Source organism: Nanorana parkeri, unplaced genomic scaffold (assembly GCF_000935625.1).
Source record: "Nanorana parkeri isolate BGI_ZX_2015 unplaced genomic scaffold, ASM93562v1 scaffold41, whole genome shotgun sequence".
Classification (NCBI taxonomy): domain Eukaryota; kingdom Metazoa; phylum Chordata; class Amphibia; order Anura; family Dicroglossidae; genus Nanorana; species Nanorana parkeri.
In genome coordinates, this window is record NW_017306309.1 from 633,261 (window position 1) to 654,983 (window position 21,723).

The 21,723-nt window shown below is 39.3% G+C and overlaps 1 protein-coding gene across 1 annotated transcript in view; it reads left to right on the top strand.

The window, feature by feature from the left end:
* TPK1 (thiamin pyrophosphokinase 1) overlaps nucleotides 1-21,723 on the top strand; it is a 239,834-nt gene that overhangs the window by 15,202 nt on the left and 202,909 nt on the right. Inside the window, exon 3 of the mRNA XM_018571236.1 lies at nucleotides 18,146-18,218. Coding sequence (XP_018426738.1) covers nucleotides 18,146-18,218 — 73 coding nt within the window. The remainder of the gene's footprint in view (nucleotides 1-18,145; nucleotides 18,219-21,723) is intronic.

A 21,723-nucleotide genomic window follows, 5' to 3' on the forward strand; every position in this document is an offset into this window, starting at 1 on the left:
CCCCACCATGAACATCATAGTGTTCGTTTTTCTAGGGGATGATCTCATGCAGAGGAATACTTACCATACCCATAGTCCCACTGTCTTCCTCCCTGTCAGTTTTGGATGTGCAGACTGGTTTCCTAAAGCCACTTTAGTCCTTGACCAGTCTTGTAATCCGTCCCACTTGCCAATATTATCATGTGCAATGCAGGACCAGCAGCCACCATAGGAGAGTGACATAACACTCTCACATTCTGGTGCTGTAAGACAGTGACCAGGTCAGTGCATGGTGCCAAAATTACTACCACTATCTGCCAGCCCTAGGCTTCCACCTTTTGGTCCATGCAAAACTGAACAGCATGAAGATGTATTGTGACATACTTAAACCAATGTGATTTAGTTAGAATAGTAAAGCAGAGACAGGTTTCATTAACATAATAACCATTTTTTTCTTCCATCTGGGATCCAAAGTAGCTTACTGCAGATTTGCTTTCAATAATAATATAAAATAATAAATACAATAATTATTTAATATGCACATAAACCTTAACCAAAGTACATTGTAACAATATTGTTCCAATTTAGATATCGACAAACTTTGCAAATCATACAGTGCTCCTCAAAAAGACTAACCAAATGGCAACAAATTGAACCAGAAGAAAACCACTTTGCATATCAGGAACTGGTGTCAATGCTCCTGGCCTGGTTTAACCTACAGGGCTTGGCTGCCGGTTTATCAGCCAGGTCCCACTTTTTCTATCAGAAGCCACTATCGGCACTCCTGTCTCGGTGTTATGTATGAGGCTTGGTCGTTAGTTTGACAGCTGGGTGTGTTGGATCCTTTGTATCACTGAACATGCACAAAGCCACAATTTAATGCATATGCATACATATGAATAAAGACTTTAGAACAGGGGTATCAAAGTATCGGCCTGTGGTACCGGTGCCATTCGGCCCGCAGTCAGCTGTCAAGTCAGGTACACGTACTCGACTTGTGAGAACTGCTACCCGGTCTGTGTCTCTGTTGGATGCAGACCACATAGCTGCTACCTGTCAGCTACTGCACTCAGCCATTCCTTTCAGCCAGAGCTCTGACAGTTCTGAGCTCCAGTCAAAAGGAAGGATTAGTAAGGTCTGCACCAGACCTTACAAATCAACCAATGGATCGCCAGGGGATTTGGCTCTCTCTTTTATTTTGTGTGTGTGTGGATGGGTGGGGGGGGGGCAAGGGGGGTGTATTATTCTGCTTTAGTGTGTGTATGTGTGTGTGTATTAGGCCCCATTCATACCTGTAAGTTTAGATGTGAAAGAAAGGTGATAACTGCCTTTATCCCATCAGTGTGTTGGAAGTCACAAAAGAAACAGTGACATTTACATAGGCAGAAGATGCCAAGCACATATCACTTCTTTTGGGAAACATCTGCCCTTCCGTAGCTAGCCTTACAGCCTTGTTACTAGTCTTCTTTTCTCATGCTTGCATATACGTTCCCGAACTGCACAATTACAGAGCAATTGTTAGGAATTGAAGGTTAGGAATAAGGTTGTGAGTGTATCAGCAGATAAAGAAACTGCAGAAGTAAAAAAATTCATGAGCCATCAGTGCTCCAAGGGGTGTAGCCAAGGCTGCAATTTATGTTTCTGGACCGTCTCAGGTTATTTTTTATCGAAGATAGTTTTCTTTTCTGTGATACAGGGATCGAACATAGCTTACACAGGCTCTTATTTCCATTCTATAAAATGTAGCTTTGAATGTAGTCTTTGGAGAGATGGCCTTTATTGCTATGTACATGCTTATATAGAGTATGTATAAAAGCACTCGGGTATGAAGAGAAGAAAAAAGGGAAGGAATTGAACAGAATAGATAGACTTTTTAACTTATTGTACATACTGTTTGTATAGTATATAAAGCACACTCAACTTTTTTTTCTTTCTTTGCTATATGCTATGAACTGACACCAGAGGGGAACAGAAAATACTTTTAATGGAAATTCATAGTCTTTGTAACCAGTTGCCGTCCGCCCATTGTAAAAACTTGGGCGGACCGCGGACTCTTCCCAACGGGTGGACGTACAGTACATGATTTTTTTTTTAACAGCCATAAACAGTGTGCACCCCCCTCCATTGCACCCCACACCTGCCGCTCTCCCTCCGCCGACCGTTATCCTGGGCTCCGCTGTCCCGACTGCTGGCCCGGGACCGTAGCTGCCTATACTGAGAACAAAGGAGAGATCAGCATTCTCCCACTGCTGATCGTTCCTCCTCTCTCTCTAAACACAGAAGAGATGTTTATTACATCACGTCTGCCTTTAGCTGTCATTTCTCTGGCTGCTATAGCCAGAGAAAAAGCTGGTGAAGCAGATCTCTGCTTCATCAGCTTATTTGGGGGTCCCAAGGTGACATTAGGGGTCTTAGAGACCCCTGATGTTTCCATAAAGTGGACCTGTCATTGTTTATGAGCTGTCACATAGGGGGCTTGTTAGCCTATGTGATAGCATAAAGAGGACCTGTTTTAAGTGTAAAACAAGTTTACAAAAAATTAAAGTCTCATGTATAAAAAAAAAATAAAACACCAAAAAAATGTCTCACGTCGCGGCTTTGCACGCAAATGTAAACGTTAATATGTGTCGGGTGCACCTACATGCAAAAACAACGATTGTGCCACACATGCTACATATCACCACACACGTGGGAGTGTGAGTAATAATTTTAGGGCCATTAATCACTGATAACACTAAACTGATGAGCGGTAAAAGCTTTTAAAGCATCGCCTATAGCCAATTTTAGGCATGGTAGTTTTTTGCTATTTCGCGGGCGCACGCAGTTTTAAAGCTTGAGATGTTTGGTGTCTACTTACCCGACGTGCAAAACAAATGGCAAACAACCTCTTCAACTCATAACCCGCTTTAAAGCAAGGTGTGCATGGACGGGCTTTAACCTCCCTGGCGGTAATCCCGAGTGTGGCTCTGGGTTAATTTTCATTACTAAAAGCGGTAACCCCGAGCCACACTCGGAATTACAGAGCGCGTTACTTACCTTGTCCACTATCTCCGCTGTGTCCTCTGGCCGATGCCGGCATCCGTGTTCCGTCCCTTGCGAGCGTCCGCATCGCAGGGGGACAGAACCGGCGGGAAATGTAAAAGTTAAAAAACAGAGAAAAAAAATAGAAACAAAAAAGGAAAAAAAATTAAAATAATCAGACCGCCAGGGAGGTTAAACAGTACAACAGCAAAAAGTTTCCCAGCACACTCACCAGCCAGTATGCAAAAAAAAACCTGTCTAACCACTAGGATTAAAAACAGAGGTTTTAGATACACGTCTTCTGCAGAATATGTGAACGCCGCACTGCCTCGTCGAGGCACCTCTGTGTAGTGCGGTCCTAACTCTAACCTATGAGAGTCTCCATCTTGGAGCACATGTAGCAAAAGATAAATTGGGTGCAGTATTTACTCGACCACTAAAATAAATCTCTAGCTGTCCCCAAAAAATGGTATAAGATTAATTTTAGTACAGCGTTGCATGACGGAATAAATGTCAGTCAAAGTACTGCAGCGCTGAATACTGAAAATGGCGTGGACAGGAAGGGAGTTTAACCCCGGTCAGCAAGTGGTTAATGATTTTTTAGATACGTGTGTATAAGAGACCAAACTTGATGTTCACAGTGTTATGTTATAAAAATACTTTGTTTTTAACTGAAACTGATTCAAACTGAATTTGAACCACATTCACTAAACAGAGGGAACATTTTCCCTGCAAAGTGAACTTCTATTTGCCTTTAGTAAATCTATCCCATAGGGTCCGTTTATTCATTTTTTTACCCAAGATTTACATTCAGCCATCATCTATTTTCAAGTGTAATCCTCTGTAAAAATTGGGCAATCCTAGGTGAAAGTTATTTGAGTCTTGGGGGAAAAAAAAATACACCCCGTATTATTTTCTCATTGACGATCTTTTTAAGATGTTTAGCAGCTGGCAGGAAACTAAAGGAGGCAATCTCCCACACCATGAGATGCACGTACAGACACACACACGCCTGTGCAGAGGCACAGGGCCGTACATAATTCTATGGGCCCAACCTGACAGGCAGTGGCTTAGCTTTCTCAGCCTGCAATGGGAAGTGCTGTTGCTGCTAGGATCTCCAGGTAGGAAAGTATGCAACAGATTCCCCCCAACAAATGCAGTGAAGCATGATGTCAGTCATACTGAAAAATAGGTTTTGGGTTTACAAACACTTTAGGTGGCTATATTATTATGTTAGTGATACTGTGCTTTTCCTGTAAAGTGGATCTTGGCCCTGCCTAATGGCCTATTCTAATGGTCAGTGAAGTCATCCATCAAACAACCAATCAGGATGGCAGGATGGTGGGGCCTTTTACAGAAAAAAATTATATTAAGCAGCACAAATCTCTGTTTGGTTGAAACGCGGTAACCCTTTTTTAATGCATGTTCTCATTATGTGATCAGTCTGCAATGCCCAAGTTTGTGACAGCTTTACTTTAAGCAGTTAACTTGCTAAAGCTCATGCCACCCAGTTCAGTACCCCCCATATTACCTGTGTATTAATTATATAACCATATAAGATAAAATGTTTCCTGACAGTCTAATACCATCTAAAATGTATATCGGTGCCCAAGGTCACTTACTTCTCTTGGAAAGGTTAATTAAAACCAAAGGAAAGGTATTATGATGTGATTAAATAGTAATGAATGGGAAGACATGAAGTGCTTTGCACATGATACAGTACTGTTCTGATCACTGCAAAATCAGAAGCAAATTATCTTTTTATTTTGCCGGATGTTGTAAATTTTCCAGTAAATTTTCACTGTAATTTGTTTTACTGCATTCTTCATTGGGAGAAACATAAAGTGACTAGAACTGATCAGCATATATGCCATTGTAATAGTCTCTAGAGACACATATCAAGTTCAAATAATACCTCTGATACATAAAGATAATGTTAAGCATATGAGAAAAATCAATGTAAGGTGCCCCCTTCAGTATTATGTATTACACCGTACTGCAGAGAACACTGTTATTAAAATGTTATGCGCTGATCTTTCTTAATATCTCTAATGCCAAAGGGCTTACAAGCTGTTTTCATGTAATTTATATATGCCTATGCAGTAGCAGACAGGGGTTAATCAACAAATCATGTAACAGCATGGCTACATATTTAATAGCAGCTTATGTTAAAAACTAAATCTTTTTGAAAGTTTTTATTGTGTCGTTATTGGCCATAAGCACATTTTTTAAATATGTAAAGTACTTATTGCAAGAAGCAATATAAATGTAATTTTTTTAACAGACCTGTCAAAGAGACCTGTCAATCCTACCAAGAGAAACCCCATTATACTCGTAAGAACATATTTTGGGGCATAATACAATACTTGTTCTAAATACCTAATGCGATGCTGGTGCCTTTGGATCTCCTTTAACAATAAAATCATCTAGAAAGCTCAGAGGTGATTTATTTCAAAGCTCTTTTATTCAGTGGTACTGTGTTAGCTACAGAAACACTTTCCAGGTTTAGAGTCATGGCACAGCCTCGGGTCCAACCTTGTCTCTGACAAATCACTTTGCGAGTATGCAGTCCAGTTTAAGCACCAGGAGCTACCTCATTAGTAGGACAGTTGGGCATAATTTACAAATTCCCGCTTTCTGTCAGTTTACCCCGGGATGGGTTAATGCTGGGTGTAGAGTCACGCACATGCACTGCTGCGGTTGCAAATTACATGTGGATTATCCTCATTTGGTCCCTGCTGTCGCCCTGCAGTGATTGGATGACCTCTGGCTGCTTCAACTTCTCCTGCTATCAGCACCTGGTTTGTGAGTACCCAAGGCATAGCCGTGTACCCTGAACTGCATTGCTTCCACCTTGCGGGGCAACATTTCTGATTCTAGGTGCAAGAGAAATACCTATACTAGGTATTGCATGATTTCAAAGGCTAAATTGCACCCTTGATTGTTGACTCTGGCCACAAGAAAACTTCCATACCTTCATGTGCAGGATCTTTTTTGACCTACCTGCCTTAGCAGCTTCTAAGACTCTGTCTCTCTGGTGTTGAGTCCCTTAAATTGGACTTTTGCCCTCTTTGACTAAAAATCACATCAGCATGCATTAGTTAAACAACTAATTTACCCAGGCTCTGAACCCTGGGAAGGTTACATGCTTTAAGAGAGCATCCGGCTCTTATAGATGCGGTGCACACCACCTCAAAACTTGAGGACAAATTTGCAGATTCTGCTAGCTCTTTTCCCAATCTAGGTTCCTTTAGAGGACCAAGACTGGCAAGGACGTTCAGGTGCACCTGCTGTTCTCTGGAGTCCTTTTTGGGAAATGTGAGTTCCCTGACAAGCTGTTTACTCCTCCTCCCTGACAGTCCTGTGCCCATTTGAGAAGAGCTTTGTTAAGAATTGGTCCACTCCCTCTGTGGATCAAGCAGTATCCCACCTGAACAAGGCTTTGACGATCCCCAATGAAGCATGCACCTGGGTTTAGAGGTTCCATTGGTAAGTGACCTTTGCTTTCTGAATTGGCCATTATGCTAGTTTGACAAACTCTAGCCGGCTGGACAAAGGATGTGAAAAGGGATCCGACCCCCTTCCAAGCTACTGGGGATAAGGGTACTCACCTGCCCCAGCAGAAAAAGCCTAAACATCAGACCAAGAAGGTAAATTACCCCATGAAGGCTAAGAAGAGTTTCTTTCATTACTCTCAGGCCTTAGCTTCCGAGGCCAAACCCAAACCTGACCTCCAGTCTAGCCATGAACCCCGGACTCCCACTTTCCCCAAACCCTCAGACAAACCTACTTCGGCATGAAGGGGCACCCCACTTTCCAAAGTATGGGGATGTCTTTTAGCCTTTGCAGAGATCTAGACAGGCAGCATCTCTAATGCCTGGGTACAGGAAGTAATTTCCAAGGACTACAACCTAGAATTATGCTCTCAACCCCCTGTGTCATCGTCTGCCATAGTCTCACTTCAATAGGGAGACTTTCTGATCTTTGTGAACATTAAACATGTGTATTTGTATGCCTTTATCTTTCCAGGGCACCAGTGATTCTTCCACTTTGCTTTGGGCAACCAACCATTTCAGCCTATCTAAACCACCCAAATTCTGGTCCTTGTGCTAGCCTTGCTATGCTCTAAGGGAATTCCTCTTGTGGGGTATCTGAACAACTTCCTGCTGAGGGAGCAATCTGCACAGGTTCTGACTGGCAATGTAGCCCATACTGTCCACACCTTGAGGTGGATAAGCTTGGTCCTGAACCTTCAGAAGTCCGTGCTGGAACCGCTTGGATTATCTGGGTCTTGTTCTAGATACAGCTTAAGCTTGAGTTTTTCCTCCTCGGTAAAACTTCTAACCCTCTGCTCCCAGACATGGACCCTTCTGCCCAAGAGCCATACAACTCTTACAAGAGTTCTGGGGCAGATGGAGGCCTTCTTCGAACCAGTTCTATTTCCCAAATTCCACTCCAGAGCGCTTCAACAAAGCATTCAGTCTTTGTGGGACAAGTCAGTCTATCCTTTGGACAGACTGGTCCATCTGGCACCATAGACCAGGTTTTCCCTGACCTGATGGCTCAGGAAGATCCTTTCTTGTTATCTCTTGTAGGATCCCATGAGGGTCATCTGATCAGGATCCAGTCAGACAACGCCATCCGCTGTGGTTTACATTAACCATTAGGGAATAACCGCAAGTTCTGATGTAGTGCAGACTGAATGTTGGGAATAATACAGCAAACGATGTACATGCAGATTCCATTTTGAATATATCTATAATGCTAAAGTTTAAAATGAATGCTCATAAGCCAATACTAAATAAGTTTATGCTAATATATGTTATATTATTTTTGTTTATTAAAAAGATTGCCAGATGTTTTCACATATTTTGGGACTTAGCTTTTTTTTATTTTTACATTTCTTTTGAAAATATTTTCCCTGCAAGCAGGCATGTCAATTTCTGCCATTACTCTGCCTAATATTGACTGAGATACGCTTTAAATCCAAACTTCATAAAAATGTGTAAACAATTTCATCTTCTCTAGCTGTGAGACTCCAAGGTGTTAGCAACTGATTTTATGAACACACTTGCTCTATGCCAGTGTGTGACCTTGTGTACTCAAACCCAGCAATTAAGAACATCTTTACTTCCTGTTTTTTTGCCACCTAGATTTAATATTTATTTAAAAAATGCTCCTATTTTTTATTTAATTTTTTCCCTTGTACATACATAGCTTAAGAATATGATTTCTTGTTGTGTTGTGTGATGTATTTTGGCTAAATGTCCATGTTTATTATATTTATGTACCTCATTAACAGTCACCCTATAGTTTAAAGCTTCAGTTAGATAAACATATTTTTTTTCAAGTTTTCTTTTTTAGATATTCATATAAATAAGATCAACTGGATGTAACTAACCATAACAATTTGTGTTAAAGTAATATTTAAACCAAGGTGTACCTGTAAATAAGGCTTTATATTCTTACCTCTCCTACTTCCAAAGCTTTGGTGAAGAGGAATCTGAATCTGAAATGTGTTTATCCCATATAAAGACCCTGTAAGTACAGAAAAAAAATCTTGTTGATCAGCTCCTATGTCTTATTGTGGGCTAACAGCACATAGCATTTTTGTGGACTGTCTCCATCACATAGGGAGAGTAATAAAAAAATTATAGAGGCATATTTTTTTTTTTTTAAACAAATTTTTTTAAGTCTCCCACCCCAAAATACACACGCAAACATGCGTCGGGTGCGCCTACGTGCGAAAACGACAAATGCACCTATTGTGCCGCACATGTTACATATGAGCACTAATGTCGGAGTGTGAGCAATAATTTTATGGCTATTAATCACGGATAACACTAAACTGATGAGCAGTAAAAGCATTTAAAGCGTCGCCTATGGCCAATTTTCGGTGTGGTCGTTTTTTTGCGATTTTGCGGGCGCACGCAATTTTAAGGCTTGGCATGTTTAGTGTCTATTCACCCGACGTGACCGTCTTTTATATTTTACCAAAAATATGGGTAAGAATAAAATGTTTTTAACATAACGTAGAGCAAAAAAAATTTAGTTTTCCAAATTTACGGTACTTTTTTCATTATATAGTAAAAAATAAAAAAACCCCAGTGGTGATTTGTATACCTCCAAAAGAAAGCTCTATCTGTCCCTAAAAAATGTTAGCATAAATTGCAAGGCTATAGTCCGGAAATGCTGACTGGTGACATATTTGACTGACTGGTGAGGCTCCTTAAAATTTGTCAAGCCTTTTTCAAGCCAATATCATTCGTACTCCCAAAGCTGTTTGAGTCTGTCGGCATCATATGCATGACAAGGATTCCTTTTCAATTGTTTATCTTTAAATTCCCACCCTCTGGGATTAAATGAACTTTATGGGAATGACTGTTCCTGATTCCAATGTTGGAGCATCCCATCTCCAGCATATCAGCTATACCTGCCCTATTAAAACAGCAGTGCTCCCTGAGAAGATTATCACAAAGTGGCAGCCTGTAGAGGTTGCAGCCTCAGAGGCAGGACCGTAGGGTATGCCCCCAAGATCAGCCCTGATTCCCTAAACATTATGCATCCATGTCTTGCATAGTGAATGGGGTTTTTAACCAAACTAAAGCAAACAGGTGCTGAACTGGTTATCGTGAAATAATTAAATGTTATTTCTAAAAAGTAGTTGGTATTTGAGAACATTACAGTTAATAGTTCCCAAATGAAAATGTGTAGAGAGAAAATTAATGCATCAGTATTCTAAAGGACATTGGTAGATAGCCCATTATGCTCTCTGCAGGTTAATAAGGATTACATCTTATTTATGTAAACACTGTAGGCTTTGAAATGCTTCCCCATTCTAATTAAATGTATGGCTTGTTGTCTTTTAATTGAAACTCCCCTGATAGTATTTTTGCTATTCACAGCAATTACCCATTTTTCATCCCCCCAAGTGTAATTTGTAACAAATGTTTATCCTAAATTATTTCATGATTATACCTACACTTATTCTACACCCTAAATTAAATATACTTTAAGTCTGCTTGTCAAAAATAGCAACCAAAAACTTTATAATATTTATTAAAGTGGCCCTTCCAACCCAATGCTATATTTTCCCCTAAAGGTAAAACCTACCCACACCTTAAACACTGACTAACCCTAATCTAAACCCCTGAATTTAGTTTGAATGGTATCATTAACTCCAAATCAAGCTAAGCAGTTTCAGTACTACTTAGCTTGAGAGGAGAGGAGCCCATAAAACTGTGCAAGACTGAAGGTAAGTCTGAAGCTCAGCTTTAACTCAATACTTTAATACATTATAAAAAGCTATAGATACAGAGCCTTTAGGAATAAAAGGAAGATCATAAGGTTACATGAGAATGTTCTAGATTAGATAAAGCACAAAAATGAGAGCATATAAATTAAAGGATGTGTCCTTTAAAGCAAAGTTAATTTATCCTTTAGGCCCCTTTTAAGCTGATAGCAAAACAAATGATTATCCGCGCTATAGTGCTCTGCCCCAATCTCCTCAAAAACACCCTATTGACAGCTGCAGAGATAGAGAGAAGCTATATAAACTTCTCCCACAATATATTAAACAAAAGACACTGCACTATCTTTAATATTATAAAACTCTAAGTGCATATACTTAGTGACAATTATACAACATGTTCACTCCAACTTATATATAGTCCATATAAAAATATTCCCAAAGTTGATGTGATTAAAAATAAATGTGATGAAATCCTTGTGTTCACTTTCTTTACATCAGTGAGTCAAATAATCATTGTATATAAAGTTCCACAATCACTCGTGACTTCTGTGCTTCAATTCCTCGTCAATTAATCACCAGTGATCCACCTCCAGGTGCACAAACACTAGCACACTCACCAGATAATTCTGACCACCCAGTGGTCTTCAAACGCTCTGCAAAATTCTCTGGTGTCCGTTGTCTCCCTCACCACTGAATCACCAACAGCTGAAAATGATGAGTCTGCCCGATGTCTCTCCCAAATCTCTCTTATCCGCTCAAAATAGAAAACCAAGATGGCACATAGTGTAAAACTGCTAGATGATAGTTTATTTATAAAAATCAGAACACTTACATTTAAAAGAGTATTTCAGCGCTGTAAAAACATAAAATCGGCTTGTATGAGCTCAGCTCTGTCTCCTCCACTCCATTCACTAGCGTCAGCGTGTAGCTCCTCCCCTACGCGTTTCGTCCAATGGACTTTCTCAAGGGTAGCATACACACTGACTCTATCTCCTTTTATATTTCCCAGATACCACAAATACAAACCCAGATACCACCTTTGCAAACCTAGATACCACATTTGCATACCCAGATATCACATTTACATATCCCGATGGTAGTTTCCTTTGGTCCGTATATACGAATCTACCATATGTCTATTACCTAATGTGTATCTTAGAAAATCATTAACTAAAACCATCCTACTATAAAAACATGTATAATATGAGATTCGAGATCTACAACCCCCTGGATGGTACTATAGGTCATTGGGATCTTTAGGCTCATAAATAAATTAACATAAATTAGCATTAACCCCTCAAGATGGGTATTCAAATTAATAATTTTGGAACATAGTTTCAAAATTATTGGAACATAGTTTCTGATTTCTAATGGTGAAATAATAAGGTAGTCCCTTTAAGCTGATGTCACCACTCCCTCCCCATGTAGAAATTAATTCTTACCAAGTAATTACAAGCCTGGCCTTAGTTGTTTGTTGACATCCTGCGGCGGACATCTCCTTCTCTTGGGCATGTCTGTGCAGTAGATCATATTGACTTCTATGGAGCTCATCTACTGCCATCTCCTGGCTGGGAGACAAGCCCCATAAAAGTCAGTCTATCTATCCATCTGCCACGGGAAGTCAACAAACAACTGGGGCCAGGCTCATCCAAACTTGGTATTCTTCTCTGCACATAGAGGGAGTGAGTGAGTGGTGAGCCATCTTACAGAGGCCTAAAGGATAAGTGCACTTTGTTTTAAATTGAACTTATCCTTTAATAGTTGGGGCGCTGTTGATACAAATAAAGAGTATCTATGGTTAAAAACCTAAAATAAATATGTATTTTTATATTGAATTTCCATATGGTCTATTCCACTTCTAATAACCATATAAATCTAGAAGTTTGTAAAGTAACCTATTGAAGATGTCCATAGGATTACTTCCCCAGTGCTCTGACACAGTTTCACTCAGTCCTGTGAATATGCACAATTGCACCTGAGAGCCTGCCTTCTACAACCCAGCTGCAACTTAATGTCTAGGCAATGTAATATTATCATTGCTTGCTGGTAGGAATGCATTATGAACTGTGCAGTCTTGATAAATTAAGGTTGCATCACATCAAGCAGCAGGAAAAGAGATGTAAAACACACTGGGAGATCTGGATGGAGGAAGGCCGGTGGATGTGGTATATCGGTATTTTTCGAAAGCGTTTCGTCACAGTACCACATCAACGCTTAGTACACAAGCTGAAGTCTATGGGCATAGATGAAATGGTGTGTACATGGATAGAGAACTGGCTACAGGAACGTGTCCAGAGAGTATTGATAAATGGCTCTTTTTCAGATTGGTCTAGTGTCATGAGTGGCGTGCCTCAGGGTTCTGTGCTAGGCCCCATACTATTCAACCTGTTTATTAACGATATCGGGGAGGGCGTGAATAGCCATGTTTCCATGTTTTCTGATGATACTAAAATCTGGAGGGTAATAGACTCAAGAGTAGACATTATAACACTACAGGAGGACCTGGATAAAATAGGGGAGTGGGAAACTATATGGCAGATGAGGTTTAATGTTGATAAATGCAAAGTAATGCACTTTGTGGTTAAAAATAGGCAAGATGAATATACATTAATGGGAACTCCACTAGGAAAGTCAGAAATGGAAAAATATTTGGGGATCATAGTAGACCACAGATAGCTTGCAATGCCAGGCTGCGGTAAACAAAGCGAGCAGAGTACTATCTTGTAATAAAAAGGGGACGTACTGTAGAGACAAAGCTATATTTTGCCACTTTATAGATCACTAGTTCGGCCTCATCTGGAGTATGCGGTCCAGTTTTGGTCGCCAATCCACAGAAGGATGCCCTTGAGCTGGAAAGAGTCCAGAGAAGGGCAACTAAACTAATTAAGGGGATGGAGGACCAAAGCTATGAGACAAGGTTACTAAATTTAAACATGTTCACGCTGGAAGTGAGGAGATTAGGGGGGACATGATTTTGATGTACAAGATGTTCAATGGTGATAGCAACATCAGCAATACACTTTTTACAGTAAACTCCATAACAAAGACTAGAGGCCACCACCTAAAATTGGTGTAGAACAGATTTAAGCATAAGGGGCGTAGGGGCTTCTTCTCAGTTAGAGCGGTTAAAGTCTGGAACGCACTGCCACAAGCAGTGGTATCAGCGGAGAGTATTGAATCATTCAAAAAGCATTTACACAACTCCCTCATAAAGGGGTACGGGTACTCTTAAAAACAAGATCACACAGGGACTCATACTCGTACACACATACACATGCAGAATCACATACATATACGCAATAAGTTGAACTTGATGGACCTGTGTCTTTATTCGACCTCAATACTATGTAACTATGTAATCCAGAAAGCTGTTGAAAGTGATGGGCAGATGGAAGGCAGCACTTACTATAGTAAAGGGATTTCTTCAAGTAAGCAACTATAGTATGTATTCCTAATACAATGCTGATGTTACAACAAGATAGTATATGCTGTGACATTAGAACTCCTTTAGGAAAATGTAAAAATGCAATACAGTAATTGCAATAAAATAAGTAGTGTTAGCAAGCTGAATAGGGAAGTCAAGTTATAAGTTAAAGAAAGCTGAGAAGCATTTAGGCTGCCATCACAGATTCTAAAGTCACTAGCTACCTAGTTGTCTCTGGTCTCAGTGTTTTATGTTCACTAATCCAGAGCAAGCATGTAGATAGTGAAGTGAGAAGTGATCTATGCACCCTGTCGTAAGTCAGTGACTCAAAGTATTTGGGCTAACATGGCAACCAGACATCTCATTATCAGGTGAGATCAACAATAGAAGCCTACACATTAGCATAGATTCCCTTCTACCTGTTCAACAAGCCTTCTAATATAAATCAATATATAAAGTAGGTAATAAAGAAAGATAGGCATGAATATAACTCAACAAATAGTAATTAAAGATTTAACATGTATTAGAACAAAGTTATACTTGCAGATTAATTCTTCAGAATTACATCTGCATACATTATCTAGTTTTAACAATGTAATGATTCACACACTGTATATTCAGACTTTATCAGGGACAGCACTGGCTGCAGAAAAGAGCTCCATCATTGGTTAATTCCCCACAGAGTCCACTTTCCTGCTTCTCATTTCTATGGTTTCAGATCAAGCAGACAGAATACGAAGTTGTGCAGACAATAAATAGGATGGATTATTGACACAAGACATAGGTGTGCTGGTGATATTTATCATATATTTACCCAATGTGATCCAATCTTTTATATATAGCCCAAAAATTGGTTAGTAACAAATGTTTTATAACATAACATAGGGAAAACAGTTTTTTGTAACTTTTTTCATTATAAAGTAAAAAAAATAAAAATCCCAGTGGTGATTAAATACCACCAAAAGAAGCTCTATGTGTCTCCAAAAATTTGTATAAAATTAATTTCGGTACAGGGTTGCATGACAGAATAAATGTCAGTCAAAGTACTGAAGCGCTGAACACTGAAAAATGGCTTTGGGAAGGAAGGGAATTTAACACCCCGGTCATGAAGTGGTTAAATGTAAGCTTTTGCTGGTTTTGTGCATACAACCAGTGAAAAGATGTTATGTAGAGATTTGAGTTTAGTCTTCTTAAGATCTAAATGCATACACCCCACGCCAAATCAAAACAGGAAATCTGTGCTTTGTGCATCCTGAGTCCGTTTACATTGGGTAATTGCTGTCACCCTTGTGTGCAACATCTATACAACAATAACCTGAAATGAGCTTGTTGTTTAATGGATTCAGTAATCAGAATATGTGGCTCATCTGACAATTCTCTGTAATTGAAAGATGCACAACCTGTAATTTTCTGTCCTGAAAATCAAGCAAGCTCACCACTGTAGTCAGCTGTTAATTGAGACCAGGTCTTTTAGTTTGGGAGCACAATGCGTCCCATTATACACTTGTTCCTCTTATTGCATCCTTGAAACAAAGCGATATGACATGAGTGTGGTTCGTGATTCTAAATGGCTGATATTTTAGCTGCCTCGTGTATTTTTTCAAATTGATTAGCTGAATGGGAAATGGGAACATACTTGGTATACATGAGGCTGTACTCATGTTGTAATCTTCCCTCTGCTTTAAATGAATGAAAAATTACCTCCCGGCTACAGCTCTGAAGAACTACATTGAGGCATCAAAACACAGCATCTTGTCATCTGAAAATTACTATCGTGCTTTCTTTATTCTGAAAGTGACACAAAACTCCAGAGTTAAATCTTAAAAATGCATTCAAGTACCCTAACTATACACAAAAAATGTATCTTATTTGTGCATCACTCGGCTGTAGATCCTCAAGTCATCTCTGAATTCATTATGACATTGTCCTTCCTTCCAGAGGGTGGATACCTTTGTTCCCCGTGGTCCCTATGTGTGTTGTAAAGCAGCCACTGCTCCAATCTCACTCCTGTGATGGACTACAAGCTCAATACAAGTGAATAAACTAAACATAAGATCATAGTCCATCACAGAAGTGAGCTTGGATGGAGGCTACTTTAAAACACACACAGGGTCCATGGGGAACAAAAGCATCCACCCTCCAGAAGGAAGGATGGTGTCAGCACCAATTCAGAGATCATTTGAAGATCTACAGCTGAGTGATGCACAAATAAGTTATATTTTTGTTAATAGTTAAGGTACTTGAATGCATTTTTAAGATTTAACTCCTGAGTTTAGTGTCACTTTAATGATTCCTTGTTCCATTCATATCTTTATGTTTAAGAAAATTTGTTTTAGCTATTACAATTGTGACAGTGTGGTAAGGACTAGAGGGAATCCAGGGTTTTCTCCCATACAAGTTTAGAGGCTCAGGGAGACATGTTGCAGAGGGAGAAAAGTGGCTCTTCAGTTTTCTCCAGCATTGATAAACCCTGGTCAGGGTCCAGGGATGAAGCCTCCAACCCCGGGTCCATGTTCTAGTGTTGACCAGCACCTATTGATTGTGCAGCTATGCACATCCCTTAAGGTATGAGGAGGTCTCTGCCTGGGAGTTAGGGTGGAGGCCAGTGCAGCAGGGAACTGTGAGGTGCATACCAAATGTGCAGGTCAGCACGGTGTTTAAGACTGTCTGAAGGAGAAACAGACATGGCGCGGAGGATTGAGGCCAGAACAGCACTGCTGCAAGAGTAAAACCAGAAGGCTAGATGATTGTTTTTGGGAAGAACAATGTGGAACAACCCCCACGAAGACACCTGTGTTATCTGTGTTAGGACTAATTTTATTAAAAGTGTGCAAAGCAGCCCTAAAAAGAGGATTTAAGTAAGTGGATGTGTCCTTAATGCTTTACCATTTGAAGCTAGTTCTCGCACAATAAATGGGGAACAGCAATGATAGATATTACATACATATTACAGGGAATACTTTTAGATTATTGTATTGTAAAGCTATTTGAAAGCTGACTTTAGCATTAGCAATATCCCGATGTGAAAAAAATATATATAGCAACTTCTATGGAGGTTAAGGCCATGATGAAAAGAAGTATAAAGTAAAAAGGACCCCGGCCAAAACATTTTCTGCTCTTTATAGATCTTCTGTCAAGGTTTTTTTTTTTTTTTAATTTGTATATCCATAGCAAATATGTCCCCTTACTTCCTGTTTTAGTGACACCTGATGTGTTGCTGTGAGATGAAAGTGATAGTAAAGTCAAAATGTTTAAGTTATTTTAAATGTTATTAAATCACTTACAATGGATACTGCTCCTTAACGTGTATTTCCACTTTTGCAGTCAACTTTGAGAAATGCCCTCTATATGTTCGGTATGTGTTTCTATTCATACAGCTTACTGAAAAATAACTTTTAAACAAAATTTCTTACCTTTTAGATGTTTTGTTAAAGCAGGCAAGATGGCTGATTCCAGATTTTTCTTAGCCCTTTCACAGTGGTCTGTCCCAATGGAATGACTTGGAACAGAAATTTGAGGATTGTGTTTATCTGATAAGCTTCATTAACATACACTGGGAAAGCCACCTTAGACCCCTCACCTTTCACAGCTCCTCCTAACATTTCAAACAAATAAAAGCTGGAAGCAATTGTAACCCTTAAAACCCCAACCAAAGAAAAAACAATTTAAACTGCAAGAAGCATTTTTTTTTTAGCTCATGCTATGTTAATGGGAACATGTAACAAATATGAAATAGCTGTTATCCCGATTTGGCTGCTAAAGTGGAAATACACTTTAATGTTTAAACATTTTATCTTTCTTCAGAATCAGCTGGTCCCCTGAGCACTGGTCCTGATATCCTGTATTAGCGTGGCTCGTTTCCCTTGCAGGGACCTATGGAGTGCATTCTCCAGAGGAATATATGAATAATAATCTGTAGAGAAAGGAACCAGAGGATCAGCTACTAGTTGTGTCCTATGTGTCACCTACACTGGACGTATGGGGAAATCTCTTCAAGGTGAACACATGGCTGCATCAAATCAGATCCAATCAGGCCCGCAGAACTGAACAAGAGAAATCCAGATGTGTATGGGTAGCTTAACATCATTCTGAGCATTACTTCTTTAGAATAAGGAGGTTAGGGGGATTCTGGAGAACAGACCAGATACACATCTACTGTATCTTTGCTCCATTGAACTCTACCCGTTTCCATTGTTTTGCCTTTCGGTGATACTTTCTATGGTATATAATACACAAAATACATTTGACTTTAAGTTTGTGTATCTTATAATGGTTCATCGGTGCTATATCATGCCACATTTGCTTATTTTAGAATAAAATGTTTCATTTGTATAACTGATGGGTCTTGAAGAGCATCAGTATTCTTTCTATGCGTAAAAACCTGTTATATAAACTACATTTAATTAATAATTTAGGCTTAGTTTAAAAAATACTGAAAGAGTAATGCATAATTCATCCCTCTTTTTAAGATATTTGCCAGATTTCATCAGTGGGGACTTTGATTCTATACAGCCGTTGGTGAAGGAATTCTATACTGCAAAGGTACTGTGTGTTCCATCAATTTATATGTTTTCCAAAAACGGACCGAAGCAATCACTCAGCAAAGCTACATTGGTTATATTTCACTGTTATATTATTATTATTATTATCTGTTGTCACAGTTATGTTCTTCTTTACCTTATAACACATTATTAGATCTTCACAATAAATGTCCCCATAAACATTTAAGAATAAAAATCAAACATATTTTTACCAATAATACTTGTTTGGGTTTGGCTACAAGTAGCCGGGATGGGTATAACAATATTGCAGGGTCCTCTGTCCGTCTAAGATCCTCCTTAAAGCTCAACTCTAGGCAAACTTAATACACAGATAAAATACACATAAAAGATCTGTTTTAACTGTTAAAGCATTTGTATGTCTCTTCATTAAGGGGAGGCATACAATTTGTTTCTTTTCGGGATTCGGATCTGAAAGTCAATTTGTTTTAGTGTTCGGCATTGTGCATATCCCAATTATTTGTTAGTTTTGGATGCGTTACATAATTACGAATGAACATTTGTTGCAGCAAAGCAACATTAAATGTTTATTTATTTATTTTACTTTTGACAGTCCACAGAAACAGTAAAAAAAAAACAACAGTGTGTGGTCCTCCCCACATTTGTACCAGGCCATTTAGGTCAGGTAGGAATTTTAGGGGGGACTTCAAAACCAAAAAACAAACAAAAAAAAGCGTAGGGTCCCCAGATGCCATCCTCCCTCTCGTGAATGAGTAAGGGGTAATTGTTACCCCCCTCATTCACCAAATACAGTAAAATAGTAAATAGATACACCATACTGTTAAAAAAGTCCTTTATTTGAAAAGAAAATCACAACACAGGTTTTTCACAAGTTCTTTAAAAAAAAAAAAAAGTCAATTCACCAAATACTGTAAAAAAAACAAAAAAAAAAAACAAAAGTAATATACAAGGCATTTCCAGTGACTCATCCTTAATCCCTTACTCTGATCAGCGTGAACTAGGTAATTTGACAAAAAAGTAGGCCTCACTGGGTCAGGCTGACAGAAAGGAAAAGGTGGGGGCAAGGCATGGGATGGGGAGAGAAGCATAGGAGGGGGTACATGTTAGGTAACATGATAGCAGGGAGACCATTGGCGCAAAGTAGAAGGAAGGGGTTAAACAAAAATAAATAACTGAGTGGTGTAGGCCAGCTTAAGATCCATAAGATGAGGCCTTGTTTTGTTGGAAGGGCATTGTCCTTCTGTCAATTGAACAAGGTCTAGGAGGGGCAAATGTGGCAGCCCCCTAAGGCAGTGAAGGACCCCTTCGTGCCCCAGGACTGGAGATATCTTATGATGGAGTGTTGCAATGGAGCCATATTGGTCCTTACATTTTGCCACCTAGCATTTAGTCACTGGGGTCAAATGTAAGAAAAATTGTCCTGAAGCATCTGGCAGGTCTATTTGTAAAATTAGTTTGATTTGTAGTCTAATGTCCTTCCAGAAATGGAAAATCGTAGGACACTTCCACCAAATATGGAGTAGGTATTTTCGCTTTCCCACAGCCTTGACAGCGTAACAGGTGTAGGAATAGAAAGATAATAGCCACATGGGAGGGGACCTTGTAGCAGGTTTCCTGCTACCTAGATTTTTTCGAAGAAAAAGAGAGTTAGCTTAATCATTTTTGATCATTGTGATTTCGAAAAGGTTAAAACTCATCCTTTTCTTATTCATTAATAAAAAAAAACTAAGCTTCCACTGGATATAGCATGTAGCAGCCTTTTATACATAAGGGATACTGAGATACCATCCTGGGGGTCAGTTTTTCCTACGAGGTGAGTAAGGTCATGGGGCAGAGTGTGGCTGTCAGAGTTTGTAAAAAATGCTGTAGCTGCCTATATCTACAATATCACTGTGAAAGCTTCTATAGCGCTTCCTAAACCTGGAGTGTTTACTAGGGACAAACCAGATGATTCCCCCAAATGGGGATAGAGGAGAACAAGGGATGAGTCGTGGGAGCCATCCTGACTGTTTGCATCCCATACTGAGAGGGTGTGCATGGTTTAGGGTGAGGTAGTGTCTGAGAAGCCGCAGAGGTGTCGGGGGGCGTATACTAGATTTCTACCCGCCCTGCATTTTTCCATGGATACCCATAACAGACATGGTGGTGCCAACTAAGGATCCTCTCAATGGCTATGGCTTTATAACAAAGATATAGGTCAGGGAGCCCCAGGCCACCAGAGGCTTTAAGTCTTGTGAGCTAAGAGTAAAAGCTAGAAGGATAAGCTGGATCTGTTTGCTTTCTGGAAAAATTGGATAAACAAGCTTCTGAACTGTTGAAAGAAGGCCCTGGACACCTTGACTGGACTCAGAACAAGAATCATGGCAGAACATTCATCTTCAGTTTGTTTACTTTTCCTTTTCTTTGTAAAAGAGATCATGTCCCAATCACAGATTTTTTTTTTTATGGATTAAAGGAGGGGTTAAAATGTTGCATTCATCTGTAAGACTGATGTCCAGATACTGCTGTCCAAAAGAATGAAAATGATTGTTGTGAACTATGAGCCAAATCAGGGGGGATAGAGAGAGTAACAATTTTGGATTTACTATCATGTATTTAAAAGTTATAGATCTGGCCAAACTCTATAATTCTAGCAACAGATTAGGCAGGCAGGTTACTGGGTCTGTGACACAGAATAATATGTCATCTAACCTTTGATATTTGAATTTATGTATGTAGAATAACACTGCTTCACTTGGAAGAAATGTAGAAAGCATACCTTTGCATTTGCCTATAACACACAGTGAAATTCTGGCTTTCATGTTTGTAATGCATGAGGCAGCTGTAACTGACCTCCACCCATACTGGAATCATCATCACAACAGGATTATTCACACTTTACCAGACGTGCTGCATCAACAAAATTTTAAAAGCCTCTAGAGCAGAACAGAATAAATAACTGGATGGATGGACTACATAAGATAATTGGTGTTGCAATTTTAATTCAATGATCACCATTAATAAGAATCTCTGTCATCAGTGATATTCCCTTGGTACATCATATGCATATTTCTCTCACTGTGCCGATAATTTCTAAACACTGACCACTAATTTGATACTAGAGTTTCATAATAAGCATGTCCATTAGGAAAAATACATAACAGATCTCAATTTATATACACATGTTAAATGGATGCGTTAATACATTCATATTACATGATTGGTGACATTGTACATATAATTAACTATCATTGTTTTGTCTTGCAGTTGCCCATTTTATGTTTCCATACAGTCACTGGAAACACAAATTTATAATTAATGCTAAAAACATCTAGTTGGGCTATAGAAAAGATTACTGACATGCCCATTGCACTTTCCAAAACGAACCTATTTTTCACTCATTTAGCTTATATTGTGTTTATTTGTTATATTTAGATATAGGCCATCTTTGGCCTGCAAGGAATAAAATAAAATGAATTTAAGCAGCATTTCCAGCAGCCAACAACAAAGTAAAATGTAGACTGCCTAGCAATAACTACAGAGTTCAA